Source organism: Acipenser ruthenus, chromosome 29, assembly GCF_902713425.1.
Source record: "Acipenser ruthenus chromosome 29, fAciRut3.2 maternal haplotype, whole genome shotgun sequence".
NCBI lineage: Eukaryota > Metazoa > Chordata > Actinopteri > Acipenseriformes > Acipenseridae > Acipenser > Acipenser ruthenus.
Window position 1 is genome coordinate 15,719,731 of NC_081217.1, and position 17,033 is coordinate 15,736,763.

General features: G+C 40.9%; 1 protein-coding gene across 2 annotated transcripts in view; it reads left to right on the plus strand.

The window, feature by feature from the left end:
• LOC131702124 (chemokine-like protein TAFA-5) overlaps positions 1-17,033 on the plus strand; it is a 100,978-nt gene that overhangs the window by 80,804 nt on the left and 3,141 nt on the right. The window contains exon 5 of one of the 2 annotated variants that reach the window (XM_059004152.1): positions 4,791-4,894. The exons of the other annotated variant lie outside the window; for it this stretch is intronic. Within the exon in view, the coding sequence (XP_058860135.1) occupies positions 4,791-4,894 (104 nt within the window). The remainder of the gene's footprint in view (positions 1-4,790; positions 4,895-17,033) is intronic. 2 annotated transcript variants of the gene reach the window in all.

Genomic DNA, 17,033 nt, shown 5'->3' on the forward strand with positions numbered 1-17,033 from the left:
TGTGAAAATCCTGTGTTTTGAATTGCATGCATGAGCGGTGGAAAGAGCAGAATGAATACAGACTTTATTGCCAGCATATCAGTCCCTAACAGGATCAATGCGACGCTTCACCTGCAGAGGAAAGCACAGGACCTATAAAGCCACCCTGCAATAGTCCACTAATGCAGACGGCTACAGGTTCGGCATGAAAGCAATACAAAGTATTTAAAGTTTATTAAATTAGCCACATTGGTAGTCTTTTGTCTAATTTACTTACTTTGCAAGATTTTTAACAACTTAACGAGCACGATGGGCCGAATGGCCTCCTCTCGCTAGTAAAAAGCTTAAGTAAAAAATTATGTTCTTATTTAAGGTGCACTGGGGCGTTGTTTTGACAGAGACATTTGGCTTGAATACACTTAAACAGAATTCTGTTCTAATAGCACGTAACAGGAAGGCATCTACATTAGTGGCCCGTTTGTTTTAAAAATGTAGCATTAAATGAAGTACGCAGCGCCGCTTTCACTACTGGAGTGTCCAGCGCTGAGGGCGGCATTACTGCCACCAGCGCCACCACCACGGCCAGAGTGTGCCACCCGGAGGACGATCTCACCCCACTGTCAGCATTTCCACTGACAGCATTGCCACTGGCACTGCCAGGATCACCCCAGCACCCAAGGAGGCTGTGTGGTCCAGTGGTTAAAGAAATGGGCTTGTAACCAGGAGGTCCCCGGTTCAAATCCCACCTCAATCACTGGCTCATTGTGTGACCCTGAGCAAGTCACTTAACCTCCTTGTGCTCCGTCTTTCGGGTGAGACGTAATTGTAAGTGACTCTGCAGCTGATGCATAGTTCACACACCCTAGTCTCTGTAAGTCGCCTTGGGTAAACGTCTGCTATATAAACAAATAATAATAATAATAATAATAATAATAATAATTGTCATTGTCAGCAGTGCCACTGGCAACATTGCCACCTGTGGGCCCATGGATGCCTCCGCTCCTGGCCCAGGACTATGACCAAGACTGTTGGGCTTTTAAGGGGGAGGTGGCCTTTAAAGCCATGTGTGCTGCGCACAAGGGGGGAGATATGTGCCGGGGTGTGTATTTTATGGTTATATGTATGTATGTAGTGGTGCACGGAGTGTGGTTTTTGTGGCACAGGTGATTTAAAATGTATATTTGTATTTAGGCACAGGGATTGCACAATCACTTCATGTGCAGATTAAAGTGGGTATTTGTATGGGGGCACGTGGAGTGCACAATTAGTTCACGTGCAGACTGTGTCTGCTCAAATTTAATGATTTAACAAGCAATTGAGCCAGGCACAGCTGCATAAAAGAGGCACTCATCTTTTACTCAGGGTTGGTGTGTTCAAGACAAAAGAAAGGGAGAGAGAAGGAGAGTAAGAGCATTTTAAAAGCTAAAACAATTGCTACTGGTGCTGACATGGCTGAGCACGATACTTGTGTGTTTAGTGTTTGCCGTGTTTTGTCTGTTTGTTTGGCCATCGTGCCATTTTGTTTGTCACTTTTGTTTTCTGTTTAAATCTTTTTATTTTCAATAAACTCGCGCATCAGCGCTTCCATACCACAGTACTGTTGTGATTTCCTTCCTGGTCTGACGCCACCACAAGCCATCATGTCACAGCTACTGATCAAATTATGTACCTAAATAGCCAAGGCATTCAAGACATTGAGCACACAGTTAAAAGAAGAAGTCAATGTTGATACAGGCAGATTATGCTATTCTCAGAATTAAGGGCAAAGGGAGTGTTTTATTTGACTGGCACCCTGTGACTGGAATAATTGCCTTTGAGTCTGTCACGGTTAGCTGGGATTTCTATCACAAGGCAGGACTTTATTGTAAATCAATGGCATGTTATTCGGGGAGCAGGTGCAGGGGCTCCTCTCTAGTTAATCAAGCCAATCTATTAATTAACCTCCCTATTTAAGCCCTGGTCGAACACTCATTCTGTGTCTGTTTTTTTGTGTTTTCCACCTTCCTCCCCTCCTCCTCCAAAACGCAACATCACCTCTGCAACGGTCTCCCTCTGGGGGCAAGTGACATTCACTTCCCAACCTTAGGCCCAGCATATTGGTTTGTTGATTGTTTGAGTGGTATTGTTCCTTGGGATAACAAAATACTGAGCTCAAGTCATGTGATTTCATAAAAACGCCAGGTGCTCAGTGTTTGGTATTTGAGTTGAGTAAAAATTGCCAAAATTAGTTGATTAAGAACCCGTGTAAAGAGCCATTCGAAATACATGATTAATTAATGCAAGATATGCCTGAGTAATGAAGATCGCCTGGTTGCTATCAGCAAGATTGAAGGCGGCTTGTCTGTGAGAGAAGTTACCTGGAGAATGAGATGTTCTGCTTCAACAATCAGCAGACTAGTCCAGAGAAACCGGCTCTGTGAGGGACAGGCCACACCCTGGAAGGCAGAGGGTCACCACACCAGCCCACCATGTCCTAGAAGGCAGAGGGTCACCACACCGCCCCACCACGTCCTGGAAGACAGAGGGTCACCACACCGCCCCACACGTCCTGGAAGACAGAGGGTCACCACACCGCCCCACCACGTCCTGGAAGACAGAGGGTCACCACACCGCCCCACCACGTCCTGGAAGACAGAGGGTCACCACACCGCATTCTGACAGTGTGTTACATTTCATACTGAATTATTATTTTTTTTGGAGCAATTATTTTTATTAATTTTCCAATTTTCTCCAAATTTGGAATGTCCAATTATTATTCAACCTGGCTCACCGCTGCAACCCCTGAACTAACTCAGGAAAGAAGAAGACTCTCACTCGCGTCATCCTCAAGCCCGCTGTGCAGCCATATCCATCCATAACTTACAGAGTTGTAGGACCACGCAGTTCTGAATTGCATACAGGCAGGCCTGCAGGCACCTGGCCAGCCACAGGGGTCAGTGGTGCACAGTGAGCCAAGGACTCCCTAGCCAACCTAACCCCTACCTCGCCCGGGCAGGACTTGGCCGATTGTGCATCGCCCCCTGGGAACTCCCATCCACGGTCAGCAGTGGCATAGCTTGGATTCAAACCAGCGATCTCCAAGCTATAGGGCACATCCTTCACTACCAGTATTATGGAAAGGAAAATGTATAATCTGTTTTGATTATATGTCCAGGTAAAGTAAAATGTGAGAAAAGCAGTCCTCATAAAATGCTTTGTGTGCGTTTTCAGTGAGACCTTTCGAAATGAAAAGATATGATGAATAAGGGGCAAGTCTGTACAGCAGGCTTATTCACTATCCTCTCACACTATTCAAACAGGGCACCTGCGTCAAACCCACCTCCAGAGCACATCACAAAACCAGCACATTCAATTAAGCTCAACTGAAAGCTCGGGACCACAGCCTGTGTCATTGCCTCCCAGCTTTCACAAGCACTGTGAGACGAAAAGAAAGATGCCATAGTGTGAACAATAACACACACACAGGATCTATTGAATACAGCACATGATGTATTGAATACAGCACAGGATCTATTGAATATAGCACAGGATCTATTGAATGTAGCACAGGATCTATTGAATACAGCACAGGCTCTATTGAATGTAGCACAGGGAATTGTTTCCCACATTTGAAGTTGGAGTCTTTCCTATTCTGTGTTAAACAGTAATAAAGCCATGTGCTACCTGGCTAAGTGCTACATTTCAAGCAAGGCATGAGAGTGATGGTGCTGGAATGTGCTTCATTTTCTATATTTTAATAATAATCTGTATGTGTTTTTGTATTGGAATAAGACTGTGTGTGTGTATGAGTTTGAAAACACATTTAATTTGTATACTAGTTAGGGTGTGGTTCTGTGTGCTGAAGGAATGTGTTTACATTGGGGAGAAGGGAAAGCAGGTATGTGTGACTAACAGAGGCTTACATGACCATACAGGGCAAAAGGCTGTGGAAAGAACCAGGAACGGGAGACAGAAATGACACCCGAAGCAGAGCCTGTAGAAGTTCAAACTGAAGATTAGTTCAGAGCATTTCCTGATAACATAATTCTAATTGGACAGGGTGACTTCGTCCAGGCCTGGCAAACGCTATCTTCATTCTGTATTAGGCTATCAAGTCATACACTAATGTGTTTATACGTTCTCGCAATTTTATTTGTCCTACAATGATGATTGACATAAATTGTTGGTAAAAAGAAGTGATTGTCTAATTCTTTTTGGTATGCTGATATATATATATATATATATATATATATATATATATATATATATATATATATATATATATATATATATATAGTCTAATCTTAATGATTTCATAATAATATTATAACTGTAATCTGATATGGCAGAATATAATTTGATGAATGTTGATTACTGTTTACTATATATGTTACATATCAATTTGAATAAAAACATACCATATATCAAAATGGACTAATTAAAAAGAAAATAAGAACTAATTATCATATTGGTAAAAATCCAGCAACAGAGACTCAAGTAAACCCAATAAAGTTCCCCAGTGCTAAAATAATAAAACAATAAAGTTTGTGCAGTGGCCGGAGCCTGGCCCCAGATCCAAGTCCCCACACTGCGATGCTGATTCCAAATAGATATGCTGTCACCTGAATGTGCACACCTGTGCTTTACCACTTGTGCAGCTTGGACTACCTTGATTTTTGTTTTTAAACACCTTGTAGGTTTGCTTCTAACCCTTTTTGTTTCGCCCATAGCCATTACCCAAGGAACCGTCTTAAAGTCCTCTCAAATATGCCAAGGGGAGGTGAGCGTCTTTTTGCTTTTCTGCTTGTTTATGTTGTATTATTATTATTCAGTACGCAGGAAGGAGCTGGATGAGTTGCAGGAGGTCACAGTGTCACATGATCAGAAAGTGCAGCCACATTGCCACACACAGCCGCCAAGCAAGAATCAGAGACAGGTATAGGGTAACATCATTGCCTATATAACAATTATAATATGTTATCTTATGGCGATCTATCTGTAAAGTTGCTTGGTGTAATATCTTTTTCTTGGTATAGAGATGCTTACAGGTCACAGTGCATCAGAACTGGAAATAGAAAAGAGTATATAAAACATGCTAATATAAGAACATGCACATAGCAACCAAACAAGTGTAATACGTTTGCATGGCAACAACAAAAAGGGCCAGCTATCAAGATGCATACCCTCATTCATTTGGCTGTTGTTTGTCCCTTTGTCAGTTGTACTTGTACAGCCCCTAGCGATGGGCAGTGTGTTCTGATTCCTTGCACTGCAGGATCTGAGCTGTAACTCCTCTCTGCCTGTGCACCTCAATCACAGCCTGATGGGGAGCGCTCCGCCTGGCAACAGTGTGGCATTGTAATGCCTTTGCTGTTCCGTGTGCTGGACCCTCTGATTGCTAAGACTGCTCAAGTGCTCATTTTGATTTATTTATTGCACTTATATAGCACTTTTTATATAAAAGTATCGTAAAGCACTGTACAGAACATAGCAGAAAAAAAGAACAAACCACAATACATTTGTATAGCATGTCACACATACGACTGCTACAGTCAGACCATTTAAATAATATATTTAAATAACAGGATACACATAATAATACAAAAGCAGCAATTTTAAAGTTACATTAGAACCCATTAAGAAAAGTAAGCCATTTTATAAAAGTGCATTTTTAGTCTTGACTTGAAAACTGTAACGGTCCCAGCTTCCCTGACAAATGAACACAGAGCATTCCATAATTTCAGAGCTCTACAAGAAAAAGCCATAGCTCCTGTGTGATATATGGGGTCAGTAACTCCTGCAAATAACTAGAAGCTAATCCATTCAGGGCCTTGTAAGTTAACAGCAAAATCTTAAAACCAATTATATACTGCACAGGGAGCCAGTGTAAAGAGGCCAAAACAGGAGTAATATGTTCACTTTTCCTGGTTTTAGTCAGAATTCTAGCGGCAATATTCTGAACAAGCTGCAAGCGGGATACCAAGTGTTTTGAGACACCAGAAAAAGCGCATTACATTAATCAATTCTAGATGAAACAAAGGCATGCATTAGTCTCTCTGCATCAGATATGGAAATAATTGGTCAAATGGTAAAAAGATACTTTAATAACTTCCCTAATGATAGATCAGGATCAAATACTCCCAAACTCTTAATTTCTAGCTTAAGTTTTGATGAGAGACTGCAAGGGCTGAGCTCATGTAATCCCACATTTCCTTTTAGTTGGTTCTGTGAGCCCACTAGCATAACCTTGGTTTTATCTGACTACAACATTACAAAATTCTGTGACATCCAATGCTTGATGTCTGTAAGGCAAGTAGCTAATAACACCCAGGCAGAAGAAATTTGTGGCTTTAGGGACAAACATAGGTGGGTATCATCAGCATAGCAATGGAAGTTCACTTCGTGTCTGCGGATAATGTCACCCAAAAAGAAATCTAGGATTATTTGTATTTGTTTCAATTAAATTACAATTATATGATGATCTAGCCAACGCCAGAGCCTTCCTATATTTAACCAGGTGGGTCTTCCATGCGATGTAATGAACATGCAGTTTAGATTCCCGTTCTAGATTACGACCCTCGTATTTCATCTTACGAGTTGTATCATTGAACCACGGTGAGCTTTTTTTAAAAGATACTCTCTGAGTTTTGATTGGCGCTACAGTATCTAAGATACCAGTCAAGGTGGTGTTGTAGGTATGGTATTAACCAGCTCATCTACTGATAAGGACTCAGAGAGTGGTAATGAGTTCAAGAGATCAGAAAGCTTAACAGCAGTTGAAGAATTAATTACCTGGGATTTAAATGTACGGTCCACAGTCTTTGTAGATACTGACAGATTCACCTCAAAAAGAATGGCAAGATGATCAGAAATAGTAAGATCTAGGGTTATGACGTTCTTAACAGCTAAACCAGATCTAAAGTATGGCCATGATTATGCGTAGGACATTTGACATGCAGGATATAATCTAAGGAATCCAGTTGCCTCAAAAATGTTCAAGAGTTAGAATCAGAATCAATGTCAACATTAAGGTTAAAAGCACACATTTCGGAATCCATAGTGTGTGGAAGACAATAAATAAATAGGATTTATAATAATTTAACACGGAAGAGAGCAGATGAAAGAAATGGTGAGAACTGAATGAAAACAAAAGGTCAAATTATAGGATAGGTTACGAGTGACTTACCCCTGTTCTAGACCCAACACAGTTCCACTCAACCAGCAGCAGCCCCTCAGAGGCTAGCTAGGACAAATACAGATAACCAGCAGCAGCCCCTCACAGGCTAGCTAGGACAAATACAGATAACCAGCAGCAGCCTCTCACAGGCTAGCTAGGACAAATACAGATAACCAGCAGCAGCCTCTCGCAGGCTAGCTAGGACAAATACAGATAACCAGCAGCAGCCTCTCACAGGCTAGCTAGGACAAATACAGATAACCAGCAGCAGCCTCTCACAGGCTAGCTAGGACAAATACAGATAACCAGCAGCAGCCTCTCACAGGCTAGCTAGGACAAATACAGATAACCAGCCGCAGCCTCTAACAGGCTAGCTAGGACAAATACAGATAACCAGCAGCAGCCTCTCACAGGCTAGCTAGGACAAATACAGATAACCAGCCGCAGCCTCTCACAGGCTAGCTAGGACAAATACAGATAACCAGCAGCAGCCTCTCACAGGCTAGTAGGACTGGTTGATAATGATTATGATAATGATTATGATATGATATAAATGCTGTATATCTGGAACACCAGTGGCTGTATCACTGTGTCAGCCAAGCCCTATCCATCTGTCTGCTCTTACTTTCAAAATTTGATTTGCGTTCTTTTGAGTCTGTTCATCCATAATTTGAAACACTCTGTAACCATAAAATCTTCAGTCATAGACGCTTTGGATATCTGTTTTATTAACTGAACTCAATGACTGAAACTTTGATGGCAAATAGCAGAAATAGATATGAACCACACTGAATGCACGAGAATGGTGCTCTGTTAGTAAAAGCATTCTATTATGATATAAATCAATGGAGAGGTTTGTCCACTAACCTGTATGTATCTCTCTTGTGCAGCACTTGAAACTGATAACAATAATTTAAAGCATCTATTTTGTGAAAAATAACCTGCTGACAATGGAACTATCCCCAGGAGTAAATGTTAATTATGGCACCAAGTAACAGAAAACTAGAATAACTAAGACCAAATGTAGAATGCACAGCTAGGGAGCTAAACCCAGAGAGCAAGACGAGTTACTGTGTTCCTGGGAGGGATGACCTACAGCCTCACATAAAGATGCAAAGCTTTCACTGGAGAAGAAGCTGAGTTAATTTAGCTCCCATTGATTTAGACGAGTCGGTTGGACATTGCACAAATCAGCTGGCTTGTGCATGGGAGCTGATTCTGCACAGGCCTTATTATTTTTTAATTAAACATAGTAACAGCATAGCAAAGTGTAACAGCATAGCAAAGTGTAATACAGCATAATGAAAGCCTAGTAAAGCAAAGGTAAGAATCGGATAAGTCCAGAGCGCTATGGTAAAGCATATTAAAAAATATGATAAATGCACAGTATAACCATGGGAAAACTGCTAAATTACTGTGCACATTTTCATCAGTATAATTAGGAGACACACAGTGTAAAGTGTTACAGCAGTAAGAATAATACAAAGTACTGGCAGGAATATACTGAATTATTTCGTGAGTGATGCTTTTTTTTGTCAGTTTTTGTGCTGTCTGAAGAAAGCAGCTTTCTTCTGTAATTTGGACACAGTGCTACGCAAAACCGAAGATTGATTTTTCCCAGATATAAAGTGAAAATGGCATCAATCACCTGCAATTACTCTGAACAGGGAAGGCCAGGAAAAAGGACCTCATAAATATTTATTTGCATAGCTTCAAATTTATGAAATTCTGTTCTGATTTGCAAAATCGTATTTAAGTCTATTAAAGATTCATATGAACAATTTAGAATGTCAAATTTACAAATTCGAGGCATGAATCATTTATGTAAAAATAGGGAAGATACATATTTCTGCCAAATTCATAAATCTAATTCTTTAGTTTTATCATGACGTGCCTAAATATTTTCTGGAGCCCAAACGAATCTCTATAAAAGCGTGTGACAATGTGGTGTACATCTTTTTCATCTGTTTAAAAGTGTTAATAAATTATAAAGGGACTCTATTCGCTTACCAGACTATAATGGCTCTGGCTTTATTAAATATACATTTCAGAGTTGCTCTGTAATAGTTTTTGCATCTACTCTATGTAAACCCCTGCAATCCCTATTCATTAACAGTTCTGAAGATAGTCGTATTGTCTCAGATGAGAATCGTCTTACCTGCGGAGAGGTGGCAGTGTGCTGTACGATGTCACACTGAACTGTACATATATCTGGGGGAAGTTCTTACCACATTGTGCTTTGTGCCTCTGAGCTGGCTCCTCTGGTAGGGTGTAGCTGTGGAATCTGAAACCAGTGCTTGAATAGTACACTCAAATAATAGTTTGCTGTTTATATGATAATATAATCAATGCTCCAGATAAGGTTTTGGGTCATTGAGTAATTTACTCTCCAATATAGACACTATGCAAGTAAAATCATATTTTGGGTGAGTAAAGTGCAACATTACCTGAAGTCATGAGTACTTTCAATAAATAGTGTACATACTTTAATGCTAAGTTGTGGGGTATGCATTAACTACAACCTTACATTTTAACTGTAATGTTACTTTGAACTACTGTACAACAACTTGGACTTACAATAATTGACCACAAACAATATGGCTGTGAAGCAACTAAACACAGACACAGATATATATATATATATATATATATATATATATATATATATATATATATCGTGTAACAGAACTTGCACACATATTATTTGTTTATTTAGCAGACGCCTTTATCCAAGGCGACTTACAGAGACTAGGGTGTGTGAACTATGCATCAGCTGCAGAGTCACTCACAATTACATCTCACCCAAAAGACGGAGCACAAGGAGGTTAAGTGACTTACTCAGGATCACACAATGAGTCAGTGGCTGAGCCGGGATTTGAACCGGGGACCTTCTGGTTACAAGCCCTTTTCTTTAACCACTGGACCACACAGCCTCCTCCTTTATATATGTGTCAAGTTCACATATATTAATTCCAATGCTGCAAATGATATATACATAAAAGGCCTGCATGCACATACTATATATTATATATTTATAAAGAATATTGTAATATAACTTCCAGATATGTGGTTGACAGATAGCTACATTGGTAGATTAGATTGAGGGGCACTGAGATGGTGTAGAGAAATCTAAAATCCAAAATCAAGAATCCAGTCTCTTATTCACCAGTCCTAAAATATGCATTGCAAGTGAGTGGATTCAACTGTACTTTTTTTTTTTTTTTGTTTGTTTTTTTAATGAAAAACCCAAACTTATTGGTCACGTGTTTCTGGCAAATCCCAGGATGGCGACGATTAGCTGTCCCAGCATTCCTATGATCCATTCTCTAGCAACCGCATGCAGTATATTCATAACTTACCACTGAGACGCCAGAAACCAATGAGGTACAAGAAGATTCAAGTTCAACTGTGCAGCAAAATTGCTATGTGTATTCGTTTCGCATTAAATTGAAACATCATGCGAAAGTCATTATTTTAATGAATAAAACACCCATTACACAGCTTATCAGGAGTGCTGATTGTATTAATAGTTGATTTTTTCAGAACAGGCCTAATAAAATACTAAGTTTCTCAAATAATTAAAAAAAAGGATTTTTAAAACTGTGTAGAACTCTGCTTTTTAATAGAACAGTCGACTCTTTTTCCAAAGTGGTTGGCCCAGTGTTATCTTCAATAGGGCTTTTAAAAGCAACAGTAGATCAGCAGCATACCGTTATTAGTCACACACTAGTTAATGAGACGTGACGCCCGCACATTGTGCAGTAATTAAGCGGCCGGTGAAACAGACAAACACCACGGGCGTCTGTTCTCTGGGACATGTGCTGAGATTCGGTCTGGGGCTGCACGCAAAGGGGAAATGATTCATTCCTTCGATGATTTGGAAAATAAATCATACTCAGGAGACCTGCAAAATAAATGAGTCTTTTAATTTTATTTTTTTATCTTTTCCTTGATCACATCAATATCTCTGCAGTCCATTTGCTGCTGAGCTCTGTGTGTCTGTGTGTGTGTGTGGGGGGGGGGGAGTACGCCAGCTGTTCTTTCCATTAAACTATTGGTCAGCTATTATACTGATCTCAGTATATTCACTCTCTTTTATATACCATACACAGTCTGCTTCTGACAGCCGGCAATGGTTTCATGAAAATGTCAGTCTTCATTTTGCATAATTGTTATTCTAAGTAGACCACTTTAATAATCAAGCAGGGGTTGGTCCACAATATTACTATGAAAACCTGTCTGGCAAAAAAAAAAAAATTCCATTGATTATTTTTTCTACCTTCCCTTCGCTATGGTATCCTTTCCCCTTATAAGAAACAAAGTCGAGACAAACATTGCAGCTAGTGTCGTCTCCACACTGTGAAGGCGCTAGGCGAAGCGTTCGTCTGCATCACTTCGTGTATTCTGAGTTTAATCGTACCTTTTGAGTGTTTTGAAGTAGTGGAGTTCGGGAGGGCAGGTTATACATTCTGGAAGCAGGTCTTGTTGGCACTGCACAGCAATGACTGCCCTCCCCTGCTCTGCACAGCACTTATAACCTGAAACGTTTTGACAATTGACACTTTGCTGCAGTGCTTCTACCTTCTAACTTAGTTTCATTATTTTAATTGCTTTGCTGCATTAATTCATAAGTTGAATTAGGTTCAGTGAGCACAGTGCCCAGAGCAGGCTGCAGAGTTACATTATTGCTGTTCTGTAGCACTGGAAAGTGCTGTAGTGTTTTCCATGTTGTAAACAGGGGATGCTTGTAGCCAGTGTGCAGGCTGTAGAGTTACATTACTGCCATTCTGTAGTTTTTTCCCTGTTGTAAATGCAGAGGAGTCCCAAGCTGTCTATGCTTCAGATCCATCACAAGCTGTAAACACAGTCTTGATATGTAGCTTGTCAGAATCGCTGTCAGCACTCTGTTTTCTGTTTGCATCGCACACTTCATTCTGTCCTTCATTTGGTTGTATCCATCATCTCATCTTTGATGATCTCAGCTGATCCACGCTGGCTCTTACAATAATAAGGGATGACAAACTGCATTTTAATAAAGGATAAACTGCCGACACTATAAAAATTACAAGTGCCTTTCATAATGAATCAATGCATGGTGAGAGTTCTATTTGAAGAGATGAATTAATGTTTACTTGCATTAAAAACTTTAAACAATCAATCAAAAGATGTGCAGTGATCTTTCAGTTTTCCAACTCATCGTTTCTGTTAGTTTCCTTCCTGGGTTAGTTCACCATACATACCCTTGAGAATATGACCTTTTGTATCAAGAATGTTCTTCCCAAAAAGGCTTGACTTCCTGATTACAGCTGCGCATAATAGGATAATTGAAAATGAATGTGTTCCCGTAATAGACATCATATCTCATTCAGACACAAATTCATAAGAACACAAACACGGCATGAAGCACACATCAGATCATTCAATTGTATCTGTATCCTGATTGATGAGCTCTGTCAAGGCACAGCCCTTGAAAAAGGTCTGTTGCCATCAATGATTGTGAACCGTTTAATAACAGAGCCATCAAATCCTGCAGCAGCCTGGCAGTCATTCTGCGGTCCACTGTACACACAGTTGATGCAGTCTAAAGACACTTGAGTATCTTCGTGACCCGTCGCTCGCACTACACGTATCAAAGGAGCCCCCAAACTACAACCTCAACATCATGAACCCCACACTTACAAACTGACGAGCGCTCAGCTTAGCACAGCTCCTGGCTGCTGTTAATAACATCAAGAGCAGACACCGGTAATTTGACCAAACACAGCTACTCTCCTGGTTTATTTTTTATTTAGTATTCTTCTGATAACGTGTAGACATTTTGAAGCAATTGCAATGTACTCACTGTAACATACTAACTGGAGATCATCCCAGAGTTAGGACGGATGACAGGGCTCACAGGGCTGCAAGATAGTGCTAATTGCAATGAACTAAACCTCTCCAGATAGTCTGCCGGTGGGTGTTAAAGATGATCTCAATTGCAATGAACACAATGTAACAGCCGTCTGCCCCCTAGAGGTGTGTAAAGCAGGTACAAAGTTAGTCCAGCAATTCTTTAGACTAACTTCAGTACTAAGTCGTATGAGCAGCACTGCTAAATGTATTCTCCAACTACCAGTAATTCAATAAAATGCAATGAATATAACTGGCTGTAAAATGTCACTTATTTTGTATTTGTGTCTTAAATGATTAAATGAAGACATTTGTAAATATATCGCTGTCAGGATGTGAGTGGTGTGGTAAGGGTACAATGTCCACAACAGAGGGTGTATTTACAAAAAGTCCTGGTTTATTTAAAATAAACTATCCCCTCTACCAGCCATGGTATTGGGTATTTAAACAGTGGGCTTGAGGTCCCAAAAACAAGAAACAATAAATGCTGTTCCAGGGTGCAAGTGCCCATGCTCCGTGGTGCTGTAACAGCTGGAAGTGAAGTGGCAGTGCAGATGCTCTTCGTGGTGGTGCTGGCTCCGTGGCTTCAGATCGAAAATCGGTTTCCATCTGCTTACACAAAACAACAACAAACACAGTAGTGCTCCGGTCTGCTAATGTGTCAATGTAAGGGACCATACTCTACGTAGCTGTGTCCCCTTTGTACTGCTAAACTCTTCCCCATGATCAGTACGGCACCACGCTCTATCCAATCGCTGTGCGCCCTACAGCTTATCACAATACAGTTGTTCAGCAATCTTACAGCTCTGTCCTTTTACCAAGATGGCCGACTTCCTGTTCTGTCCTACCATCGAGTCGGCCCATCCCTGTGAAAGCGTACCAGCAACCTTACTTAGCACCCTTCCAGGTCGGGAGGTAGATTTACAGTTCAGATTCACAATCGCTAAAACATATATAGAGATATCCACATGAGCGGATCAGATTATATTTAACTTGTTACTTCATTCCAGTAGTTACTCATAAAATATGCGTGGCCACACCTGAAATAATATATTCAATCGGAGTGAGACATTTATACACTTTATAATTAATTAGTTTGAATATTGTTTTCTTCCTAAACAAATTATTAGTAAGAATAAAATGTATTAATTGCAACAGGTCTTGTCTACACGATTTGTTTGAAGTTTAGTTTTAGAATTAATGTATTTCAGCAACAGTACACAATTTTGATTTACTGAGGTATATTCAAATGCAATAGATATTGTGAGGACAACGCTGATAATAGTTCTTCTTTACAAGTAGGAGGGAACATAGAAGGAATACAGAATCATTCATTCTGCCCCCTCCTCCACCCACTGACACTCCCAAACAGGAAGGGAATGATGAGTTTAACCCGAGGCCTGTACTGAAGTTCGGGATGAATTGATCCCCAAGTCAGCAGTGTGAGTTTTTACATTGCAATTGGTATTAAGACAGATAACTGGAGATGATCTTTAGATAGTACTGTATCAGCTAGCATTCTGTTTAGTCCCCATCTCCGTACTAAATTCAGTACATTGCTATTGACCCATTATGACTACAGTACACAGACGTTACAGCCTTGCATTCAAAGAATGCATGTTTCAGAGTTTCAGACATTTCAGCCTTGTAACTGGGGTTCTACTGCACTGCACTTTATTGGAATCAATGCTAAGCTTCCGAATATGCCCAGGAAAGACACTCCACGTGGAGTGCAGGATGCGCCCCATAGCCTGGAGATCACCAGTTCGGGTCCAGGCTATTCCATTTCTGGCCGTGGACGGGAGTTCCCAGGGAGCGCCACACAATTGTCTGGGCGCCGCCCGGGGTGGGGAGGGCTTAGGTTGGCCAGGGTGTCCTCAGCTCACCGCGCACCAGCGACCCCTGTAGACTGGCCGGAAACGTCCCTTCGTCCCTCCTGAATCAGCGCGGGGGTTGCAGCGGTGAGCCAGGCATTTCAAATTGGGGAGAAAATGGGGTGAAAAAAATAAATAAATTGGCGATTCCAAATTTTGTTTAATGATATAATAATACGAGTCTGTGCACAATAATCATTAAAACTTGAAACCACATACCAAAGTAAAGGCATATAGAACTAATTTTGCATTGTACAGTATAGTGTATGAGGTGTGTTATTAGAGGATGTAGATCATTTTGGTATGATCGATTTATGAGCATATGATTAACTATTATAATGAACTGGCTCTATTCTATTTTGTAATGCCTCGAGTCAGTGCGTAGCCAGGATTTTGTTTCAGGGGAGGAGGGGATGGAGATTTTTGCAGTTATGTAATAATTTATTAAAATGTTTCTGTAAGTAAAAATGAACTACACTCTAAACGTGCAATGTATTCGAAATCGCCCTATTAAGAACCGTGATGTTTCACCTCACAATCACATTTAGAACCACTGCTATGCAGTTATTAAACATACACATTAAATAACTGAAAGAATAACCTGCTTTACCTGATGTTTAGATCCATCCTCCTGTTTTTCATTGCAAACGTATCGAGTACTTCTAGGTCTCAGCCGTTTATACTTTAAAACATGATTTGTTCGGGACTGTGAACGAGTGATTTGCAGTGCTCAGGTGTACAGGTGATGTAGTTGCTTCAACAACGACAGACACAAAGTTAACCATATTAACCACAACCAAGGAACCGATTACGGCGTCACACCCCCCTAAAGTACCCCGCCCCTCCGATAGCTAGTTCAGTCACGTCTCCTCCAATTCTGAAACTTTGCTCACCGTACTAGGGCGAGGACTCCTGGTACCATGACGCCCCGGCCCTTCCTGAATGGCCACCTTCCGACTGCCCCTGGAATGAACTGCCCAACCATTCAGTACGAGGCACGCAGTTCCTGTTGTACAGTGCCCTCACAGGTCGAGAGGGAGATTGTTGATTCAGATTCATTCGCTCTCTGTCACAGGGACTAAAAACCAGCTGTCCTCAGAGTTGGTCAAAAGCAGAGGATGCCTAGTAACCTTCCAAACATGGATTTGTTTTTGATCAAGTGACCGTCATTATTATTATTATTATTATTATTATTATTATTATTATTATTATTATTATTATTATTATTATTATTATTATTATTTGTTTAAGTGTGCTTAGACGGGCAGCGATGCAAACAGCTCACGGGTCAGAGCTTACATTGGTTGGGACAGGGGTTTACAGTGTCGCAGGTGACTGACGTTTTTTTCTCTTCAACGTTGTTGAATAATGAATTTCGGACGGGGGGGGGGGGGGGGTCAAACCCCTAAAACCACTCCCTAGCTACGCCACCGCCTCGAGTGATGAGTTTAGATTGGGACAGCACCAGACCAGAGCCTTATAGTGAAACAGAGCTGGCTTAGGCAATATTATGCATAAGAAAGACAGTATCAGTAACAAACAGCACCTGTTTATTGAAAAAAGACGAGAAGGAAGCTCTGTTGGGGCGAGTATAGATCAAGAGATAATCTGTACCCATCCTTCTTGTGCACAGTATCAACAGGGAGAAAGCCTTCCACAATATATCTGTGATCTTCTTGTGCACAGTATCAGCAGGGAGAAACCTTCCACAATAAATCTGTGATCTTCTCTTTGAGCCCTTCACTGTTGTAGTGTGGCGTTCCGCTATGCACACCTGCAGCATGTTCTTGATTTGTAGTGAATAGTTCCGCTATGCACACCTGCAGCATGTTCTTGAATTGTAGTGAATAGTTCCGCTATGCACACCTGCAGCATGTTCTTGAATTGTAGTGAATAGTTCCGCTATGCACACCTGTAGCATGTCCTTGAAGTTTAGCACAATCTTTTATTGGAGGTGTCTTTGAACGGCATGTTTCACATTGCAAACGGGATGGTGACTGTCGCTCAGACACACTCCTTACAAAATGAGTCAGGATTTAGACTACAGCTCTGAAGCAATCTCCTTGCCCATCTCTACTGCATACACACCTCCAGCCTGCGTCTGTCCAGTCGTCCTCAAGGAAAGGCAGTATCCC